The following is a 19418-nucleotide window of genomic DNA, read 5'->3' as shown; positions in this document are numbered from 1 at the left end:
CCTACATGGGAAAACCCGAGTAACCGTACACAAGAATGAACATAGAAATTTATCAAAACGTATCTATATTGAATATTAAGACCAGAATATAAAATACATATATAAGTTGGCAAAGACAGACACATACACAAGTAGTGTGCCAGCAAAAGAAGAGGTAAAAAGTAATAGTACACGATAAGGTAATAAATACAAACTGGAAGGTAAAAAATAAGACCAAGTTGTCAACCCTCCTAATGAAAAAGTTATCAAATCCCAAAAATAAAATACAGACCCGATTGATGGCACTTCGAAAACCCTGACATGTAAACCCCAAAAGTAATAGTACATGATAAGGTAATAAATACAAACTGGAAGGTAAAAAATAAGACCAAGTGGTTAACCCTCCTAATGAAAAGGTTATCAAATCCCAAAAATAAAATACAGACCTGATTAATGGCACCTTCAAGGGATTTGATAACTTTTTTGGGTCCTCATTTGAGGCTCCTGTTTAGTTTAGGTCTGATTGGTTTTCAGTTTATTTGTAAGGCCTTGTGCCTTACAAATTTGGTCTGTGCAACTTTTCTGATGTAGTCACAAGATATGGCAGACACTATATTGGCTCTAAAATCTGCAACCTTCCTTGCCTATTGCAACTTTTTAAAAACAGGCAAAGTAGCCACGTTTAACTGGCCAGGGGGACTTATTTCTAAAAGATTTATTATGACTTTACCCAACAAAATACACAAATTATAGCACACATAGACATAACACCTGCTTATGTCTAGATTTCTCAAATTTATTCAGAGCCACATTCCCCTTTATGAATTTGATGCATTTTATTCTTAAAAAATCTGCCTTCCAGTGTTTTAACCTTATGCATGGCATTTTTTCATGTTGTAAATCTGATGTATTTTTTGGGGAATATTTTTTGATTTTAGCTTAAAACACAAGGACCCTTGACAAGGCTTGTGAGCTTGCGTATTTTGGCCTAAACATCAACTAATACATTGTGTTTAGCATTTTTACAGTATGCAGCCTGGCCTTGTCCCCTGTGATGTTAGGGGAGAATTTTAAGGAAGTGCTTGGAATCCCGCCTGATCTAATAGTATGGGTGTGAAAAGTATGATGTCAAGCCAGCATGGTGTACTACATCTCACTAGGGTAACAGCCTTAAGGTGGATTTACCAGGACCAATATCCGGGCAGACTATTGGGAATGGATGTTCCTGCAAATGCTTGTTTGTCCACAAAAATATGCAGTTACTCAAACCAAGCAAACACTCCAAAAAAGGCTATAAACTCACATATTGTTACATTACCCCCATAATCTTGTACCACATGAATCCTGAATACATAATGCCTATAGAATTCTATAGAAAAAACATCATGCCATGCTGCAATGTATGCCATATTAGGTTGGTTTCACCACGATGGAACTTTTTGAGCTAAAGCCTGAAGTGGGTATTAAAGGAGACGTATAAGCTTTTCTTCATTTATATTTCTCATCCTCTTTCAACTCACTTCTGCTCAAAAAAACAGCATCAAAGACTGCCACAAAAAGCTGTGTGTAATGCCACCCTAAGGGTATATGCAAATGGTGCGGAAAATCTTCAGTGTAATACAGTAACAGCTGAATAGATTAGATTTTCAAACTCCCAAGTACACAATGTGGCACAGAATTTGCAGTGCGCCAGCCCACCAGTGAGTCATGGTGGCAGTAGTTGTAAACAATGGGAGATTTGGCTGTGGCAATGAGGGTAGTCATAGTCCTCATGGTGGCTTAACCCTCTCCCTCTTGTGTTCCCTGGGCCGTGCATGCAGTGTGTGAAGGGCACACCCTTTCTTCACTTGGGACCTTTGGATGCTCCTGACTGGTGGTGGCTGGGGTGCCCTTGATGTTAGGTGTATGAGTAGCAGGGTGCAATGCAGGAAGGCAGGCATAGGGGCCAGTATATGTTGAAGGCATAATAAATAAAGTCTCTCTTTTTATTGAGCAGATGATGGAAGTTGTAGTACATACACAAGCAATAGGCTCAGTTCTGAGGTATATAACACAGCAGGATTCTAATAGTAGTCTTCCCTTAGTCTTCCTCAAAGTACACTTTGCAATCTTCCCAAATTAACCACAGGTGTGCAGTTCTGTTCTAAATAACACTTTTTGCAATGCCCAGTCTGGAGGATGTAGGTGCAGTCCTTAGAGTCAGATGACCAATCCATCTCAAAAGTGTTGTGGGTGCTGGGGGCAATTAACACTTTCCCCAAGCAGTAAAGTCTATTGCAATAAACGTGCGTTTACCTTTCTGTTTCAGTCCAGCACAGCCTTTCTAGTGGTTCTCAACCATCTGTAAATGTTCTCTTTCATTCAGAGGTCTCTCAGTTTAGTTGTTCTTCTGGCAGGTTTTCGGTATCAGGGATGAAGGTTCCCTGAACTAGGCTTAGTGGTAAGCAGCTAACATATACACCTCCTTTCTCTAGGCCTGCTCAGCAAAGACTCCTAACCATGGAAGTGGGGTGAGTCCATCACCCTGGCAACTGCACTAAGGAGCTGCCATTTAACTATTTTCTACCTATACCCAAGAAAAATAATGTTTTAACCTTCTAAGTGCTTTGGCAATAAATCACAATATGCAAAATTAACCTGGGGTGCAGATTTTGAGATCTGCATAATGTCAATTGTTTGTGCATATTTTCAGTGCAGATTTCAACCTTTGTAGTCTAAGGGAGATCTGGGACACATCCACATTAAAATCCACAAGTAACATAAATGCTGATTCTGGGTATTTGATGTGGAAATTCTGTAAAAAATGCATGAAATTTCATGTGGAAGATCCACATAAACTGCCGTGCACATGTACCCTACTGGAATTATCCTCCCATAGGCTAGGTTCATACATGACTGGCTAGCTGCAGATTTGCCGTCACAGATTTTCATGCGGCAAATCCACAGCATGGTACAGTACCAGCAAAGTGGATGAGATTTTCAGTAACTTGACCTTCAATGCTGATTTGCCATCTGCAGCATATCACCCTTTGCAATGGAGAAGGAGAAAGTCACTGGCATGTAGTTTTTGTCTTGCTTTTTTGATGAAACTGCTGCAAAAACCACCGCAGACCTGTATGTGTGGCCGTACCCTTTGAAGCAGTGCTTTCCAGGGATGAATGACGTGCCTGCAATAACACATTCTGGTGTCTATGCAAAGACTGCTGTGCTTTACAAAGGAGCGAATATGTGATCAGAATGAAATAACTGCCAATCTGTTATTCACGTCCATTACCTGGGCAAACACCTATTTATTTCTAGCTATAGTCAGCTGGACTAAGGGACACCTGCAAAGCTTCATTTTAAGTGCTCATGCACACGACCGTAAGTTTTTGCAGTCCGCAAATCGCATATCTGCAGAACACGGATACCGGGTGGGTGTATGCTGTCATTTTTTTTTTTTGTACTCCTGCAGAAATGTCCTACCCTTGTCCACAAAATGGACAATAATAAGACATGTTCTATTTTTTTGCGGGGCTGTGGGACAGACTTAAGATGCATATTTTGCGACTTCATTGAAATGAATGGGTCCGCATCTGATCCGCAAAAACGCTGATCGAATGGGCACCAAAACTATGGCCATGTGCATGAGCCCTAACTCTAATGTCTATGCAAAGAGCTTCATGCTGTCTTAAGTCAATTACTTGGGTAGTTCAAGAGGAAATCCAGCACATCAAGTTTTATTTATAGCATCTTCTCCCGGAGGGATTACACCAAAAGAGGCTGCCGCTCCGTGCCGCTATGAATAGATTCGAGAGCTATTTTTAGGATTAGAAGACATCTCTCTGAGACTCCGACCCCCCCCCCCCCCTCTGAGGAATAGTTAATTCAGCTTTATGCTCCGTGTACCGTGCTATTTACAGGTGAAAAGCGAAAAAAATAGAACATTGTGCAAAAGTCCATTTATTTCAGTAATGCAAATTAAAAGGAATTGCATTAATGCAGCTTAAAATTAGAATTTTGTGAAAAGGTTTAATATTCTAGGCTCAAAGTGTCACACTCCAGTCAGCTAATTAATCCATACCCCCTGAGCAAAGGGGACCTCAAAATTGTGACTTTGGGGTTTCATAAGCTATAAGCCATAATCATCCAAATTATAACAAATAAAGGCTTAAATATCTCGCTTTGCATGTAATGTCTATCTCATATATTAGTTTCACCTTTTAAGTTGCATTACTGAAATAAATTAACTTTGCACGATATTCTAACTTTTTAGGTTTCACCTGTATATACTGCACATATATAGACACTGGGATTCAATCTGAGGTATAGAACCGATGGGAAATGCTAAACCTACGAAGACTCCAGGCTGTCACCAAGGTAAAAGAGACTGTGCTTTGTGAGTTTCTTTTTGCTGATGATTGTGCCCTTAATGCGAAATCAGAGCAGGAAATGCAAGACAGTACGGACAAATTCGCGGCAGCATGTGACAACTTTGGCCTTATCATCAACACGAAGAAAACCAAAGTGATGTACCAGCCAGCTCCGATAGCCCAGTATCAAGAACCTACCATCACGGTGAAAGGTCAAAAACTGCATGCAGTGGTACAATATACAGGTGAAACGCGAAGAATATGAATATCATGCAAAGTTCATTTATTTCAGTAATGCAACTTAAAAGGTGAAACTAATGAGACTCATTACATGCAAAGCGAGGTATTCAGGCCTTTATTTGTTATAATTTGGATGATTATGGCTTACAGCTTATAAACCCCCAAAGTCACAATCTCAGGTACCCTTTGCTCAGGGGGTATGGATTACTGACTAGAGTGTGACACTTTGAGCCTAGAATATTGAACCTTTTCACAATATTCTAATTTTAAGTTGCATTACTGAAATAAATGAACTTTGGCACGATATTCTAATTTTTCAAGTTTCACCTGTACGTGTCTTGGCAGTACCCTCTCCCGTGCAGTGACAATTGACATCGAGGTCAACTGCAGAATTGCAAAGGCAAGTTCAGTATTCGGCAGACTGCGAACCATTGCGTGGGACCGCCGTGGAATAAGTCTTGCTACAAAGCTTAAAGTCTACCAGGCAGTAGTGTTAACCACCCTGATGTATGCTAGTGAGACCTGGACAGTATACAGAAGACATGCTCGACAGCTGAACCACGTTCACATGACTTGCCTCTGTAGAATCCTGAGAATCCAGTGGCAGGATAAGTTGCCAGATACAGAAGTCCTCTCCAGAGCAAGCTTACCATCAGTTTACATCTTACTGATGAAAGCCCAGATACGCTGGGCAGGCCACGTCGTAAGGATGCCAGACCATCGCATCCCTAGACAGATCTTCTATAGTGAGCTGTCCCAGGGTAAGCGATCACATGGGGGGCAAAAGAAGTGATACAAAGATACACTGAAAGCCTCTCTCAAGTCCCTGGGTATCAACATCACCTCGTGGGAATCTCTGACGCATGATCCTTATACATGGCGTTCCCTGATCTGTCAGGGTTGCCAGACATACGAATCCAGAAGGACAATCCTAGCACAGGAGAAGCGTACACTTCATAAACACAGAGCTGCAAATGCTGAAACAAAAACACCTATATTTGTCTGCTCAGTATGTAACAAGACATTTAATGCTAACATAGGCCTTATTAGCCATCTAAGGATACATCGCTAATGGCCGAAGATCTATCTATCAGATGTCAAGGTCCTCATTGAAAATGATGGACAAACATCAACTTGGGTAGTTCAAGAGGAAATCCAGCACAGCAAGTTTTATTTATAACGTCTTCTCCTGGAGGGATTACACCAAAAGAGGCTGCCGCTCCGTGCCGCTATGAATAGATTCGAAAGCTATTTTTAGGATTAGAAGACATCTCTCTGAGACTCTGACCCCCCAGAGGGATAGTTAATTCAGCTTTATGCTCCATGTACCGTGCTATCTATATACTGCACACAGCGTCATCTGGAATAAACAGCACAACAGTGAGACATGTGAGACTGCAGTGCAATGTAGTGCGGGAACTCCCATTAGATTTAATGTTAATGTAAATGAATGCAAAATACATTTTGCAATTCTTCTTGCGTTAAAGGTTGATGACTATGGGAGTTGTATTATTCCATATGTAAATGGGTTGTGCATCTGTCATACAGTGGTAAATGTTGTTTCTACTGCTATTGCATTTACATTTTCCTCATTGTAGAAAAAAAGAATTGCTGGCGTATTGCTGCCAATGAGCTGGGAACAGCACAATAGAGGGAACCTGTCACCTGGTTTGCACCCACTAAACCATCACTATGCAGCTGGGGTTTTGGGGTCCATGCTTGCCATGGCAAACCCATCCGTCCCAGCAAAAAAAAAGTAAATGCGACAATGGATGCTTCTTCAGCAGCATCAGACGCATGTGTACTGCACTGATGAAGCTGAGGATGGTACACCTAGCTTCACTGCACATGTGCTGCACATCATGTGTACCATCCTCAGCTTCATCAGTGCAGTACACATGCGTGTGATGCTGCTGAAGAAGAGTCCAAACTCTTCAACTGGTAGGTGTGAACTTCGTTTCTTTGTCACAGACTGATGTGTTTGCTATGGGTAGGTTTGGGATCCTAACCTCTGACTAGTAATAGACTGTTTATTGTGAATTACTGTAATAGACTGTGAATTACCATGAGCTGCTATTATGTTAGTGTCCTCAAAATGTGTTGTGGGAATAGATGGTTGACGAATGAAGGGCTGATCCACGCAAAGTATAAAGCTGATCACAGAGAGTCAGATGTTTATACCACAACTGATGCTGCTTGAGGCATCTTCCAGTTCTCAAAGCCTCTTAGTGCCACCATCAACATAGTCTGGACTTGGGCCTTACCTGTACTAGGAGAAAGTCGAAGGATTGCTCAGTCAAACACGTTGGATAATCCCTTTCTGTGATATTTGGTCTACGGAAGCTAGAAGCAATTTATATCCTGCATTAATTGCCCAATATTTATTGTGGTCACTGTGCATTCCTCTATTACACAAATGAACCATGTACAGTCAGAAATCATACAGCTCATTATCCAGAGATTTCCTTTATCATTGCTCTAATTACTCTTCTAGATTTAGTTCAGGCTTACAGGGGGTATGTCCTTTCTCAGAGGTTGTGTTCTTTCTCAGGGGGCATGTCCTTTCTCAGAGGTTGTGTTCTTTCTCAGGGGGCATGTCCTTTCTCAGAGGTTGTGTTCTTTCTCAGCGGGCATGTCCTTTCTCAGAGGTTGTGTTCTTTCTCAGGGGGCATGTCCTTTCTCAGAGGTTGTGTTCTTTCTCAGGGGGCATGTCCTTTCTCAGAGGTTGTGTTCTTTCTCAGGGGGCATGTCCTTTCTCAGAGGTTGTGTTCTTTCTCAGGGGGCATGTCCTTTCTCAGAGGTTGTGTTCTTTCTCAGGGGGCATGTCCTTTCTCAGAGGTTGTGTTCTTTCTCAGGGGGCATGTCCTTTCTCAGAGGTTGTGTTCTTTCTCAGGGGACATGTTCTTTCTGCAGAAGCTCTCTCCCTACACATTTCACAGCTTCTAACAGTAAACATAAACACTGCTGGAAGCAGCTGAAGGATGGAAATGAGCGTGTGCGACCACCCCAGTAGGTGGTCATGCACATCCATATACAGATTACAACACCAGGGGCGCCAAAATTATGATGAGAATATCAGCATTGGAAATGGAGCATTTTTGTAACAGAAAGTAAATAACAAAAGTAACTAGTTTTTCATGCTGAGCCCCTTTAATAGAGTTTTCCAATTTAATGTAAAAATAGATTACTGTATAATTAAAAGACATGTAATTTTTTAATATACTTTTTTAAATTTAAAATATATTTTCAAAATTGATGTTTTCTGTCAGTAAACAGAAGTATCTATGGTCTATAACCCCTTCCCGCAATATCATGTACATGTACGTGGGGGAATGTGGTGCCGATCCACAGCCCGGGCCCCTGCTGCATACACCGGCATTGCTGTATGCGGTGATGTCGGTGGATTAACCCTTTCACATGCGGCAGTCAGCGATGACCGCGGCACGGGACCGATGGTTGCCATGGAAGCCCCGATGCCTTACACAGGCATCGGAGCCTGCCAGCTATGGAAGCCTAGGAGACCCTGCCAGCAGGCTGGGTCTCCTAGGCAACATAATGTATTGTACTGAATTGAAACAGGGATCAAACCCTGAAAATGGCAAGTCGCACAGTGGGAGAAATATAAAAAGTTAAAAAAGTGTTTTTCTATAATAAAAAAATTAAAGTTCAAGTCAAAATAAAAAGCGTCCTTTTCCAAAATAAAGTAAAAAAACACCGTCAAAAAAATTACTTTTTTTTTCAACTTACATCACTAAAAATGCAACACCAAGCGATCAAAAAGGCATATGCCACCCAAAATAGTACCAATCTAACTGTCACCTTATCCCACAAAAAATTAGCCCCTACCTAAGACAGTTGCCCAAAAAATGTAAAAACTATGGCTCTCAGACTATGGAGACACTAAATGCTTTTATTGTGTTAAATGTAAAAAAAAAAAAAAAAAAAGACATACTAGGTATCGCCGCATCCATAACAACCTGCTCTATAAAAATGTCACATGACCTAACCCCTCAGATGAACACTGTAAAAAAAAAAATATTACATCACAAAAAGTGTAATACCAAGCGATCAAAAAAGTCATATGCACCGTAAAATTGTACCAATCAAATCGTCATCTCATACCACAAAGTGGCAAGGTGACTTAGTGTGGAGATGGCGGCAGTAGCATCAGGATACCACAGAGTGGCAAGGTGACGTAGTGTGGATATGGCGGCAGTAGCATCAGGATACCACAGAGTGGCAAGGTGACATAGTGTGGAGATGGCAGCAGCAGCAGCAGGATGATACCACAGAGTGGCAAGGTGACATAGTGTGGAGATGTCAGTAGCAGCAGCAGCATCAGGAGACCAAAGAGTGACAAGGTGACATAGTGTGGAGATAGCAGCAGCATCAGGAGACCACAGAGTGGTAAGGTGACATAGTGTGGATATGGCAGCAGTAGCATCAGGAGACTACAGTGTGTCAATGTGATATAGTGTGGAGATGGCAGTAGCAGCAGCAGCAGCTTCAGGATACCACAGAGTGGCAAGGTGACATAGTGTGGAGATGGCAGCAGCAGCTGCATCAGGAGACCACAAAGTGACCCTGTACTGTCCTCCTTATGTGTGAAGGTACATAGCTTGACAGACAGCTAAACCTTATCACGGCAATGAATTGATAATGGAGTAACATCCAGGTGAGGGCACAGGGCCTGCTCCCGGGCCATTCCAACTAAGGGTTGTGTCTGACGAACCCACCGACTGTTGGCTGGGGTGTCTGATGTCACTTAGGATGAAGTGGATGACTGAGTTAACCAATCAAGAACCGCTGGGTTGCTGGTCAAGACATGCCCGCTAGATGACACCGGGAGCTCAGGCCTCTCACTGTGACTCCTGCTGCCACACCCCCTTACTCTGCTGCGACCTCTGCCTGCGCCATAAACATTTATGCCTCTGCCACTCCTCTGTGCATAGCCTGGCACTTCTCTGTCTAACATACTTTCAGCTGAACTAAATACATTAAAAGCAAATTAAAACACAGCTAAAAACAACAAAGTATTTTTCTTTTTGTACTGAAATAGGCCAGTTAACGTTTTTAGCAGAAATAAATGCACCAGTGAAGTAGCGCATATGTTTTTCTTTCTCTACTGAAATAGGCCAGTAAACAATTTCAACACATATAACTGCAGCAGTGAACTGCGAATATATTTTTTCCTTTTAGTACTGAAATAGGACACTGAACGCTTTCACCACATATAACTGCAGAAGTGAAATGCGTATATATTTTTCCTTTTTTGTACTAAAATAGGCTACTAAACTCTTTCTACACAAATAATGCAGAAGTGGAATGCGTATATATTTTTCTTTTTCCACAGATATAAACCACAGAAGGGTTTTCAACATAGCACTTGCACCCCAATAACAAGAACAAATTGCAGAGCTTTATAATGGCTATTTGGATCCCCAAATAATGTTTCCCTGCACTTGTAAATCGCTTTTTTTTTTCACAATGAGGTTTTTCTAGCACTGTCCCAAGCGACTTCAGACGTCTCTCACTGCACTAAGATGCTGTGAAATGATTCCTCCCTATCCTTTCCCTGCACTTAGAAATATATATATTTTTTTTCACAATGAGGTTTTTCCAATTGCTGTCCCTTGCGCCTTCTCACATCTGTCCCTGCACTCAGAATGCTGGAAAATGTCTGACTCTAAGATGGCTGCCGTATTTATAGGCTGTAACATCACAGGGCTGGCTGGCTGTTGACTGGCTGCATGCATGGCATTATGGGTCAGCCCGCCTTCCCAGAGTTCCTTGCCGCATGTCCTCACACGTGTAGCTCTCATTTAGGAAAAATTTTGATTCGTTACCACGAAGCGCAAGGAAATTCGGTTCAAATTCCACTTCATCTGATTCGATTCGCTCATCTCTAGTTATTAACTACATAAAGTGATACATGTCAGATTTGCAAAATTAGGCTGCGTCCTGAAGGTGAAAAATGGCTGTGTCCTGAAGGGGATAATCAAAGTCTTAAAAGCAACTTGTCACCAAGAAAATGCTAATCTAATCTACTAGCCGGGGTGGATTGGCCATTGACTCTATGGGAAAAAATACCAGAAGGCCAATCGGGTTATGATGTCATGAGGCTGGTTGCCCCCAAAAACTATTTACTAGCTTAGGATTCCGGGCCTCTGTGTATGGTGCACAGGGGTACAGGTGAATCCCCCCAGTGGGCTCCTGAGCAAGGTAGGCCCTTAGTATACCACCCCCTGCACAAGTGACACATAGCACAGTAGACTTACTGCACTACATACATATATTCAATGTGCAGCACCTCAACCAGCCTATGTTCATATAAAAAACCTTAGCTGAGATGACTTCTAGGTATAAAGGAAAGCTGCCAATGTTCTCTTTTCCCCAGGACCTACCTTCTCAAAGTTACTGCATGGATCCCCATAGTCAATCATCTGGTAGCATCTTGCTGCTGTGTGAGCAGGTAATATTTGAATGTATCCATACGGTCGGCCCCCAAAATACATTTTACTGGTTGGCCCTAAGCACCCCAGTCCGACACTGTCCACATATCACTATAGGGTTGTATATAAAATGATGGTACGACTATAAATCTGCTTATAAAGTTTGCGGAGCTCTGTCCCATTATAGGAGTATTCCATTATATTCTTGCATTGGCCTCACCTACTACTAATGTGTCTATGGCTATGGTTTGCTGACCCCTACAATAACATGATTAACATTTCATATTGAAGGAATATTCCTAAATTGTGTGCAATATATTGTGTGCAACCTACCAGAATTGCTTATTGTGAATATTATATTAGAATGAATTAGCTAGAAATATAATTGTCTTACTTTTAGTGCATCCCCTGAATAAACTTATTGTGTACATAGAGAAGAGAGTAATCAGCAAAAAACAGAAGCAGTCCTACTCTTGATCCTAATTTTTGGCAGCACATCGTCCACCTCTGTTTCCAGTTCTTTGTTGTTGATGGAGCCAGTGTTTCTCACTGACCCTTCGAGGAAAAAATTGTGACATGCTGAAATTATTCTGTATTACTCTGCTTTCACATCAGTTATACCATTATAGGAGCAGAAGAATGAAATTGATAGAATTGCCGGATTTGGCACATAATTGACACCTACGGAACCTAACGGATCCCATTAATTATAATGGGATCCATTCGTTTTCTGTTTGGGAGAACATTTTTTTAGCAGACAAAAAGTCCTGCATGCAGAGCTTTTATCCCGGCTATTTTTAACTCTGTGATGGAATCCCCGAGCTGAGCCTTCCCTAGGTAAGCTAAATAATATTGCATGCATCACATCAAGGCACTATATGATGGCACATGTGCTTCATGTCATGATGTTCTGTGTGTATGAGGCCATATTACAGTTTCACGTAACTTGAATTGCCTTAAAATCGCTAAATTCTAACTTCCAGAAAACAAACAAGGACTATAGGATAAGAAATGAGATGGGCAGGGGAACAACATTCAACTACTGTACATAATAGATGTCTTTGTTATCAACAATACCCTTCCCATGGATTGTCACATTATTACGTAATTCTAAACTAGTCTCATTTTCTTTCTGTGAAAGAACCAACTTTCATTGATTTCTCTTGTTTCGCAATCTAGAATTGCTGTCTTTGTAAAGTAAGAGTTCAAGCATGAAACAGAATGTTCAAATTTGCAAAATGTACTTCAGATGTGACCCGATACCAAAATCACAACCATAAATCAATGTTTTGTGTATCCGTACATTTTTTGTTAACTTTCATTAACAAGTCAACTTTGCTCAAAACTGATATGGAAATCCGGCTGTGCAGAATTTGGCTTTTTTAGTCCATTTCCCTATAATTTGTAGTATATATTTTCATACATAATTATAATAACTGATGTAATGATTTATGGAACAGAAAATGATAGTAATAATGCCACCGCTTGACATGCAAACTTACATCTGCTTCACTGCCTTGCCGAAGATTGTAGGTGAGGTCATGCTGGATTTCAGTGATAAATTTATGAGAGTATTCTGGATAAAGCTCCAAGACCTCCCGAAGTCCCTTCAGACTGATGTACTGCAGGTCACAGTAAGTTAAGGCTTTCACATTGGCATTGGTCTTAATTACCCAGTTTTTGTTCAGATTGTCTGAACCAATCAGATCTCCTTTCCCTGGGAAGATCAGAGAGTTGGCGTTATACTTTCTCTATAAATATACTCACCAATGGTAAAATACATAACATTAGTGTACAAAACATTAGTTTTTATTGAGATGCTGATACATTTACAACACATTTTTACAATGCCCTATTCAATTTCAGACGTTTGCTACAGCTTGAACTAGAGAGGACCCTGCATGCTATATCTATACTATTGCCCTTAAAAACTGCTCCATATTACATGTCCATGTAATAAAGGTTGCTGTGCCTTGACAGAACCATTTTTTAAAAGGAGTCTGTTAGCAGATTTGACCATGCTAAACTGGTGACACCACTAGGTAGTGCCTGGGGATAGCAGTACAAACACAGCTTTTGCAGAGCTTGTATTATCAGGAGTGGTGTGAATATGACATTTTATTTTGCAAGGATCTGCTTTTGCAAGTGCAGTGGAAATGCAGCTTCACTGTGAAGTCATCTCTGCATTGAGTGGCTTCACAGCCCCTTCCCCCTACTCTTCAGTGACAGCTCCAGCATCCAACCAGGAGATCACTACAGCTGTCACTCAGAGCAGATGGCAGGGGCTGTGAATTAGTTTACTACAGAAAGCATTGAGAACTTCACAGTGATGCTCTCTCTCCTAGCACTTGCAGGAGCAGAATCTTGCAGAATAAAACTTCACATTCACACTACTCCAGATGATAAAAGCTCCACAAACTATATATTTGGACTGCTTTCCCCTGCCACCCCCACCCCCCCTGCCTAGTGCACCTAGCGCTGGAAGCAGTTTAGCAGACTTTCATTAAATGCATGTATAATTCATTTTAATGCACTATTTAATCAGTGAGTTTTTAATGTTATGATAGTTTTTAGTTAATTTACTGAGAATATAATCATAATGGCTGAACAACAATATTCTATATTGGTTAAACGTAAGGGAAAAATACAAACTCCACAGCTTACTCTCCTTATTTGGCTTCATGCACAGGACCATATTTTGTATCCGTGTCTGATCTGCATTTTTTTGCGGATTGCACACAGATCCATTAATTTCTATGGGTTCGCAAAGAAAACAGTGAAGGAGTTTAAGCATGCATGGGATAGGCATAAGGCCATCCTTCATATGAGATAGGGCCAGGGGCTATCCATAGTATTCAGTATATTGGGCAGACTAGATGGGCCAAATGGTTCTTATCTGCTGACACATTCTATGTCTCTATGTTTAAACCGGACAGTGCACAGTTTTCTTCTGTATGCTGTCCATATCTGTGTGTCCATTCTGCAAACTATAGACCATGTCCTATTCTTGTCCATATTGTGGATATGAATAGTCATTTCTAGTGATGGGAGTAAGAAAAGTGTGTATTGCACATGGAAGGTGTTCATAATTTGCTGATCCGTAGTTTGTGGACCACAATACAGACAGAGGTATGTGCATGAAATTTTTTGTTTTTCATTGCTAGCCATGCCCTTATTAGCGGCTTTCAAGCCCTGTGTGTCATATCCATGACATAATTATTCCCTTGGCTCTTTTTCTGGTATACTTGGACTCCCCCTCGTATCCCAAGCATTGCACAGCCTCCTCCCTTCTCCCTTGTCACTCACATTGCACTAGTCAATCATAATGAAGCATGTTATTCAACCTTCAGGCACTTTTCCCTACTTTCCAAATGTCGATCTTTATTCATCCCTTCCTTGTCAAACTTAGTATCAAAGTGGAAACACAGTCACAGTTGCAGTCTATGTTTCCATAAGAGCTGGTACAGCTTTTTCTGGGGAACACTAAGGTTAGAAATAGGCAGACAAGCAAACTAGCCCTTCTTCAGGCTAAGAAAAGCAGCTGTTGCTTCCATCCTGAACAGTGTGAAAATGGTAAATGAACACACTTTCTTTTCCTCATCTGGGAAATTTACGGTATATTGATAGGTTATGCCCTATATGTGAGTTAGGTTTAGGTCCAGAATGGGTCCCAAAGTGAACAGATGGTACTCTCCCATTCACTGCTATGGGGCTTCTATAAATAGCCAAGCAAATTCACTTGGTTATTTTTCGAAGTCCCAGAGCAGTGAATGGTGAGGAAGCCACGCTATTGCGACCACACCTCCACTGACCACTATGGGACTTTCAAAAATAGCCAAGCCAGTGCTATAGGAACCGGAAGCCTAATAGTGGAATGAAGGGTAATTGACCGTGCAAGGTTGGCTCTTTGCTCACTTAGGGACCCGTTCTGGAGATAGGAGTGGGTCCCAAAGGTAGAACCTGTTCCTATTGGGTATTCATGGCATATCCTATTGATATACTATAAATGTCCCAGATGAGAATACCCCTTTAATTTAAATACTCTCATTTACAACAGGAGGGATCCAAATAATTCCAGAAAGCTGTCAAAATGTCAGATTCCTCAAAGGTACCCATTAGCAAGCTATAACCTGCAACTTGCTACTACAGTTTTTAAATGGCATGCAGTCATATAACAACCTATTGCCTCTTATTTACTTTAATGGGAATGTGTCATCAAAAAATAACCTATTGTTTAAGTCACATTTTTTAGAATTTTTGGTGAGTTTTTATTTAAAAAAAATAACCTATTGTTTAAGTCACATTTTTTAGAATTTTTGGTGAGTTTACATTTTTTAGTTTTTTTATGTCGCTATATTTAAAAAAGATTATATATTCCTGCAATTTTCACACTGGCCACTAAGCCTAAAATATGGCGACTTCCCTATCAGCCACATGGGCCATATACACAATGGAGATGGAGGGGCCCCTTTGACTTCTATAAGAGAATTTTCTAGGCATGCTGTGTGTACGGCATACATATTAGGACATCCTCCGACATCATCCACAACTCCCTCCTCCATCTGGACAAAACTCCCTTCTCTGTCAGGCAAAACTCCATCAGTCCTCCTACCTCAACCCAAACTCTCTCCTCCGTCAGACTAAACTCCCTCCTCTGTCAGCCCAAACTCCATGAGTCCTCCTCCCTTAGACTAAACTCCCTCAGTCAGACTAAACTCCCTCCTCCATCAGTCCTCCTCCCTCAGACCAAACTCTCTCCTCCGTCATACTAAACTCCCTCCTCCGTCAGCCCAAACTCCATCAGTCCTCCTCCCTCATCCAAAACTCCCTCCTACCTCAGATGTCATCAAAACTCTCTCCTCCGTCAAGCAAACTTCCATTAGTCCTCCTCCCTCAGACCAAACTCACTCCTCCGTCAGCCCAAACTCCATCAGTCCTCCTCCCTCAGACCAAACTCACTCCTCCGTCAGACTAAACTGCCTCCTCCGTCAGCCAAAACTCCCTCCTCCCTCATCTAAAACTCCCTCCTACCTCAGAAGTCAGCCAAAACTCCCTCCTCCATCAGGCAAAACTCCATCAGTCCTCCTCCCTCAGACCAAACTCCCTCCTCCATCAGCCAAAAATGCTTCCCCCCTAACTCAAAACTCCCTCGTCCCTCAGACATAAAAAATACCTCCTCCATCAGCCCTCAGCCCAAACTACATCAGCCATCATGGGTCAGACATCAGATGTCAGCCCTCAGCCTAAACTTCATCAGCCGTCAGGGGTCAGACATCAGGTGTCAGCCCTCAGCCTAAACTCCATCAGCCGTATTAATGACCCCTGACGGCTGAGAGCTGACACCTGACAGCTTATGGAGTTTGGGCTTAGGGATGATGGAGGAGGTATTTTTTGACTGACATCAGAGGGACGAGGGAGTTTTGGATGAGGGAGGAGGGAGTTTAGCCTGACGGAGGAGGGAGTTTGGTCTGAGGGAGGAGGACTGATGGAGTTTTTCCTGATGGAGGAGGGAGTTTTGGATGAGGGAGTTTTGGCTGATGTCTGAGGTAGGAGGGAGTTTGGGCTGACGGAGGATGGAGTTTGGCCTGACGGAGGAGGGAGTTGTGGATGATGTCTGAGGATGTCCTAATATGTATGCCGTAGGTGTGACCTTTGTAGAGGTCAGGAGGGAGTAGATAAGCTGTGATATCCCCTATCGTGAATGGTGGATCCTATGTTATCTATAGATAGGTGTTACTTGTCATTGTAATTCTGCCTGTGGTGATAATGATAATGGCTTCTGAAAAGTTACCTGTGTAGAACTCATGACCTATTAGGCCTAGTGGCCAGTATGAAAATCGCAGGACTATATACATTTTTAAATATAGTAGACCCACAAAAAATTCAAAAAAATATGTTCAACATAAAAATTTGATCTAAACAATACGTTATTTTCTGATAATGCATTCCCATTACAGGTCAATACTATCAAATTGCTATTATTGCAATTCCCTAATATTTCCTGTCCAAACCCAATGCAGTCTTTTTGGATATTGCTGTAATTGATTAATCCCTGTCTAGTGGATGACCAATAGTTGGTCTCAGTAAAGAAGAATGCCTTATGGTCTTAAGAAAACCCACCTAAGATGGCAAGAACGGTATTGTCTTTCAGCACCTCCATGGATCCAGAACAAACAAAATATATGGCTTGTAAAGCGTCCCCTTGCCTAATCAGATATTCTCCTGGGGCGCAAAAAGAAGTTTTAATGCTGAGCGACAAAGAACGTAGACAGCCTCGACTGGCAGACTCGAATATTGGCAGCTGGAGGATCTCCTTGTTAAGATGCATGGCTATGTCAGCTCTTAGTTCATCGGGAAAATCCCTAAGAAGCTAAATAGGAAAAACAGACAGGGGTGGTTCAGACGTGAGGTAGATGTACAATGAATGCACTGACGATAATACAAACAATATACTCAGAAAACAAAGAGAATTCTACAAGTCAAATGTATATATAGCACAGTGTCAAGGGGACCATGAACTGAACATTACCAAAGCTATAATGTGTTTTATATTTTATGCCAAAACATGATGAGACTCATATACAACATGGCAGGAAACGAGTTTAAGTAGAAATTTAAGAAACAAGAGAAATGTGACAGGTGGATAAGTCTCTCAGGGACAATTACATCTATAATACAAAGGTGATTGCTGGTGTAGACTGCTCTGCATCAACGTGTTTCGAGAGAATGATAATGGTTGTTTCTATTGTACTGGGATTTTCACAGATACATCCAGCCTCCGGCAATTGAAGAAGCTATTGTGTCATCTTGAATACACACGGCGGAATTACATGGTCTCAGTGTGCTAAGCTTTTCTTCTTATCTGACAATAGGAGTCTTCTGTTAACAAGAAAAGGATTCATCTCGGGTAAAACCAAGTCTACTGTGATCTGATGTGACCTCATCCAGTCCAGGAGAGACCAGAAATGACCTGGCTAGTGGGACGCATTTTGAAATGTGCTTGTAGCTGGAATTGTGAAGCCACATAAAGGTCTTTGCGAAGATCATTCAAGTATTGTTATTCTTTTACTAATGTAATAAATTCTTTTTTTTTTTAACCAAGATCATGTGAAAGAACAAGGTGTCAATGCTGAGAGGGCTACCATTTTGTCAGCAAAATTTTGGAACTAAAAATGTTTTCGGTGGCTTCTTTTAATGTATCATTTCTTTTATGTTGCAATGATGACAATGCCTTCTGCTTAATAACTCCGATCTAGAATGAGGAACACATTTGGTTTCCTGCCTTGGTAATAATGTACAGTTTGTTTTATCTGTAGCTTTATTTTACTATCAGTGCTGGCACAGCTTGTAGTCCAAATATTCATCATGCCTTTCTGCAGTTTTAATAGAGTTACAATGGTTCATTTATTTTAGTACACCTATTACTACTTAGATTTACGATTTGTCTGTGATTTTTTACAAAGTCAGCTTTAGTTTGAGCTATAGTGATGTCCTTTATGCAATACATCCCATAGTGGAGTACTATTATATAACTCTTTTTTTTTATCACAGCTGGTCTATAAATGACCTAAAGAAGAAATGGACAACCACTAACATTCCATTGCCAAAAACCTACTGTGGCATTACCCATTTTGTGCTAATAAATGTCTTGTGCCACATTTATCACACATACCTCATTGGCATCAATGCCATTGTTGACCGACCATGTAGTCTGGAAACACTCCAGCATCCTCTGCTTTAGCGGCTTGGGCATACGATGCACTCGTATAAAGTCCTTCAGGTCCTTGGTACGGGTATGGTAGAGGGATCGTCGAGAGTACATCCTCTGAATGATGGCAGTCACATTACCAAATACAACTGCATGCATGAGGGCTGAACAAAAGACCAAGGCAAAAACGATTTAATGTAAAAATGAGCAGTCAGTAACATTAAGCAGCCTAACCTGCTGGAGACTCTCTGAAAATAAAAAGAAAATTAGGGCTATCATTTCACATGCCATTTTAGTCTTTTGATAGATTTTTGTTTTATGATTGCATTAATATATGAACTAATCTACATTATGTGACCATATTTTATATCCACTACTGGACTCGAAAGCTCTGTCAGTATGAAATTAGGACTTGTGGAATAAAATGTCTTAATCACTTAATTCCATTTTAATTTCCATCCGCACCAATCAGCTGTTCGAAGAGGCCGCTCCGCTCTGGTTTAATACCAAGCACAATGTCATACGTTGTATAGGGTTTAGTATTGCACCCCAGGCCCATTCACTTGAATAGGACTGATCTTCACATAAGCCATGTGACTGAGGAACGTGACATTACTGGCCTAGGAAGATGTAATAGCTGCAGCCTCTTCAAACAGCTGATCAGTGGATGTCCCATAAGTCGGACCC

The 19418-nt window shown here is 41.3% G+C and overlaps 1 protein-coding gene across 1 annotated transcript in view; it reads right to left on the bottom strand.

Moving 5' to 3' along the window:
• The window catches only part of LOC122945020 (potassium voltage-gated channel subfamily H member 8-like), a 687640-nt gene that overhangs the window by 63002 nt on the left and 605220 nt on the right, over window positions 1–19418 (bottom strand). The window contains exons 10-12 of the mRNA XM_044303816.1: window positions 18696–18895; window positions 17144–17393; window positions 12526–12740 (exon numbers count right to left, since the gene is read on the bottom strand). Coding sequence (XP_044159751.1) covers window positions 12526–12740; window positions 17144–17393; window positions 18696–18895 — 665 coding nt within the window. The remainder of the gene's footprint in view (window positions 1–12525; window positions 12741–17143; window positions 17394–18695; window positions 18896–19418) is intronic.

This window comes from Bufo gargarizans, chromosome 8, assembly GCF_014858855.1.
Source record: "Bufo gargarizans isolate SCDJY-AF-19 chromosome 8, ASM1485885v1, whole genome shotgun sequence".
NCBI lineage: Eukaryota > Metazoa > Chordata > Amphibia > Anura > Bufonidae > Bufo > Bufo gargarizans.
The sequence above is the reverse complement of the archived record's forward strand: the minus strand, read 5'-3'. Positions and strand labels throughout refer to the sequence as shown.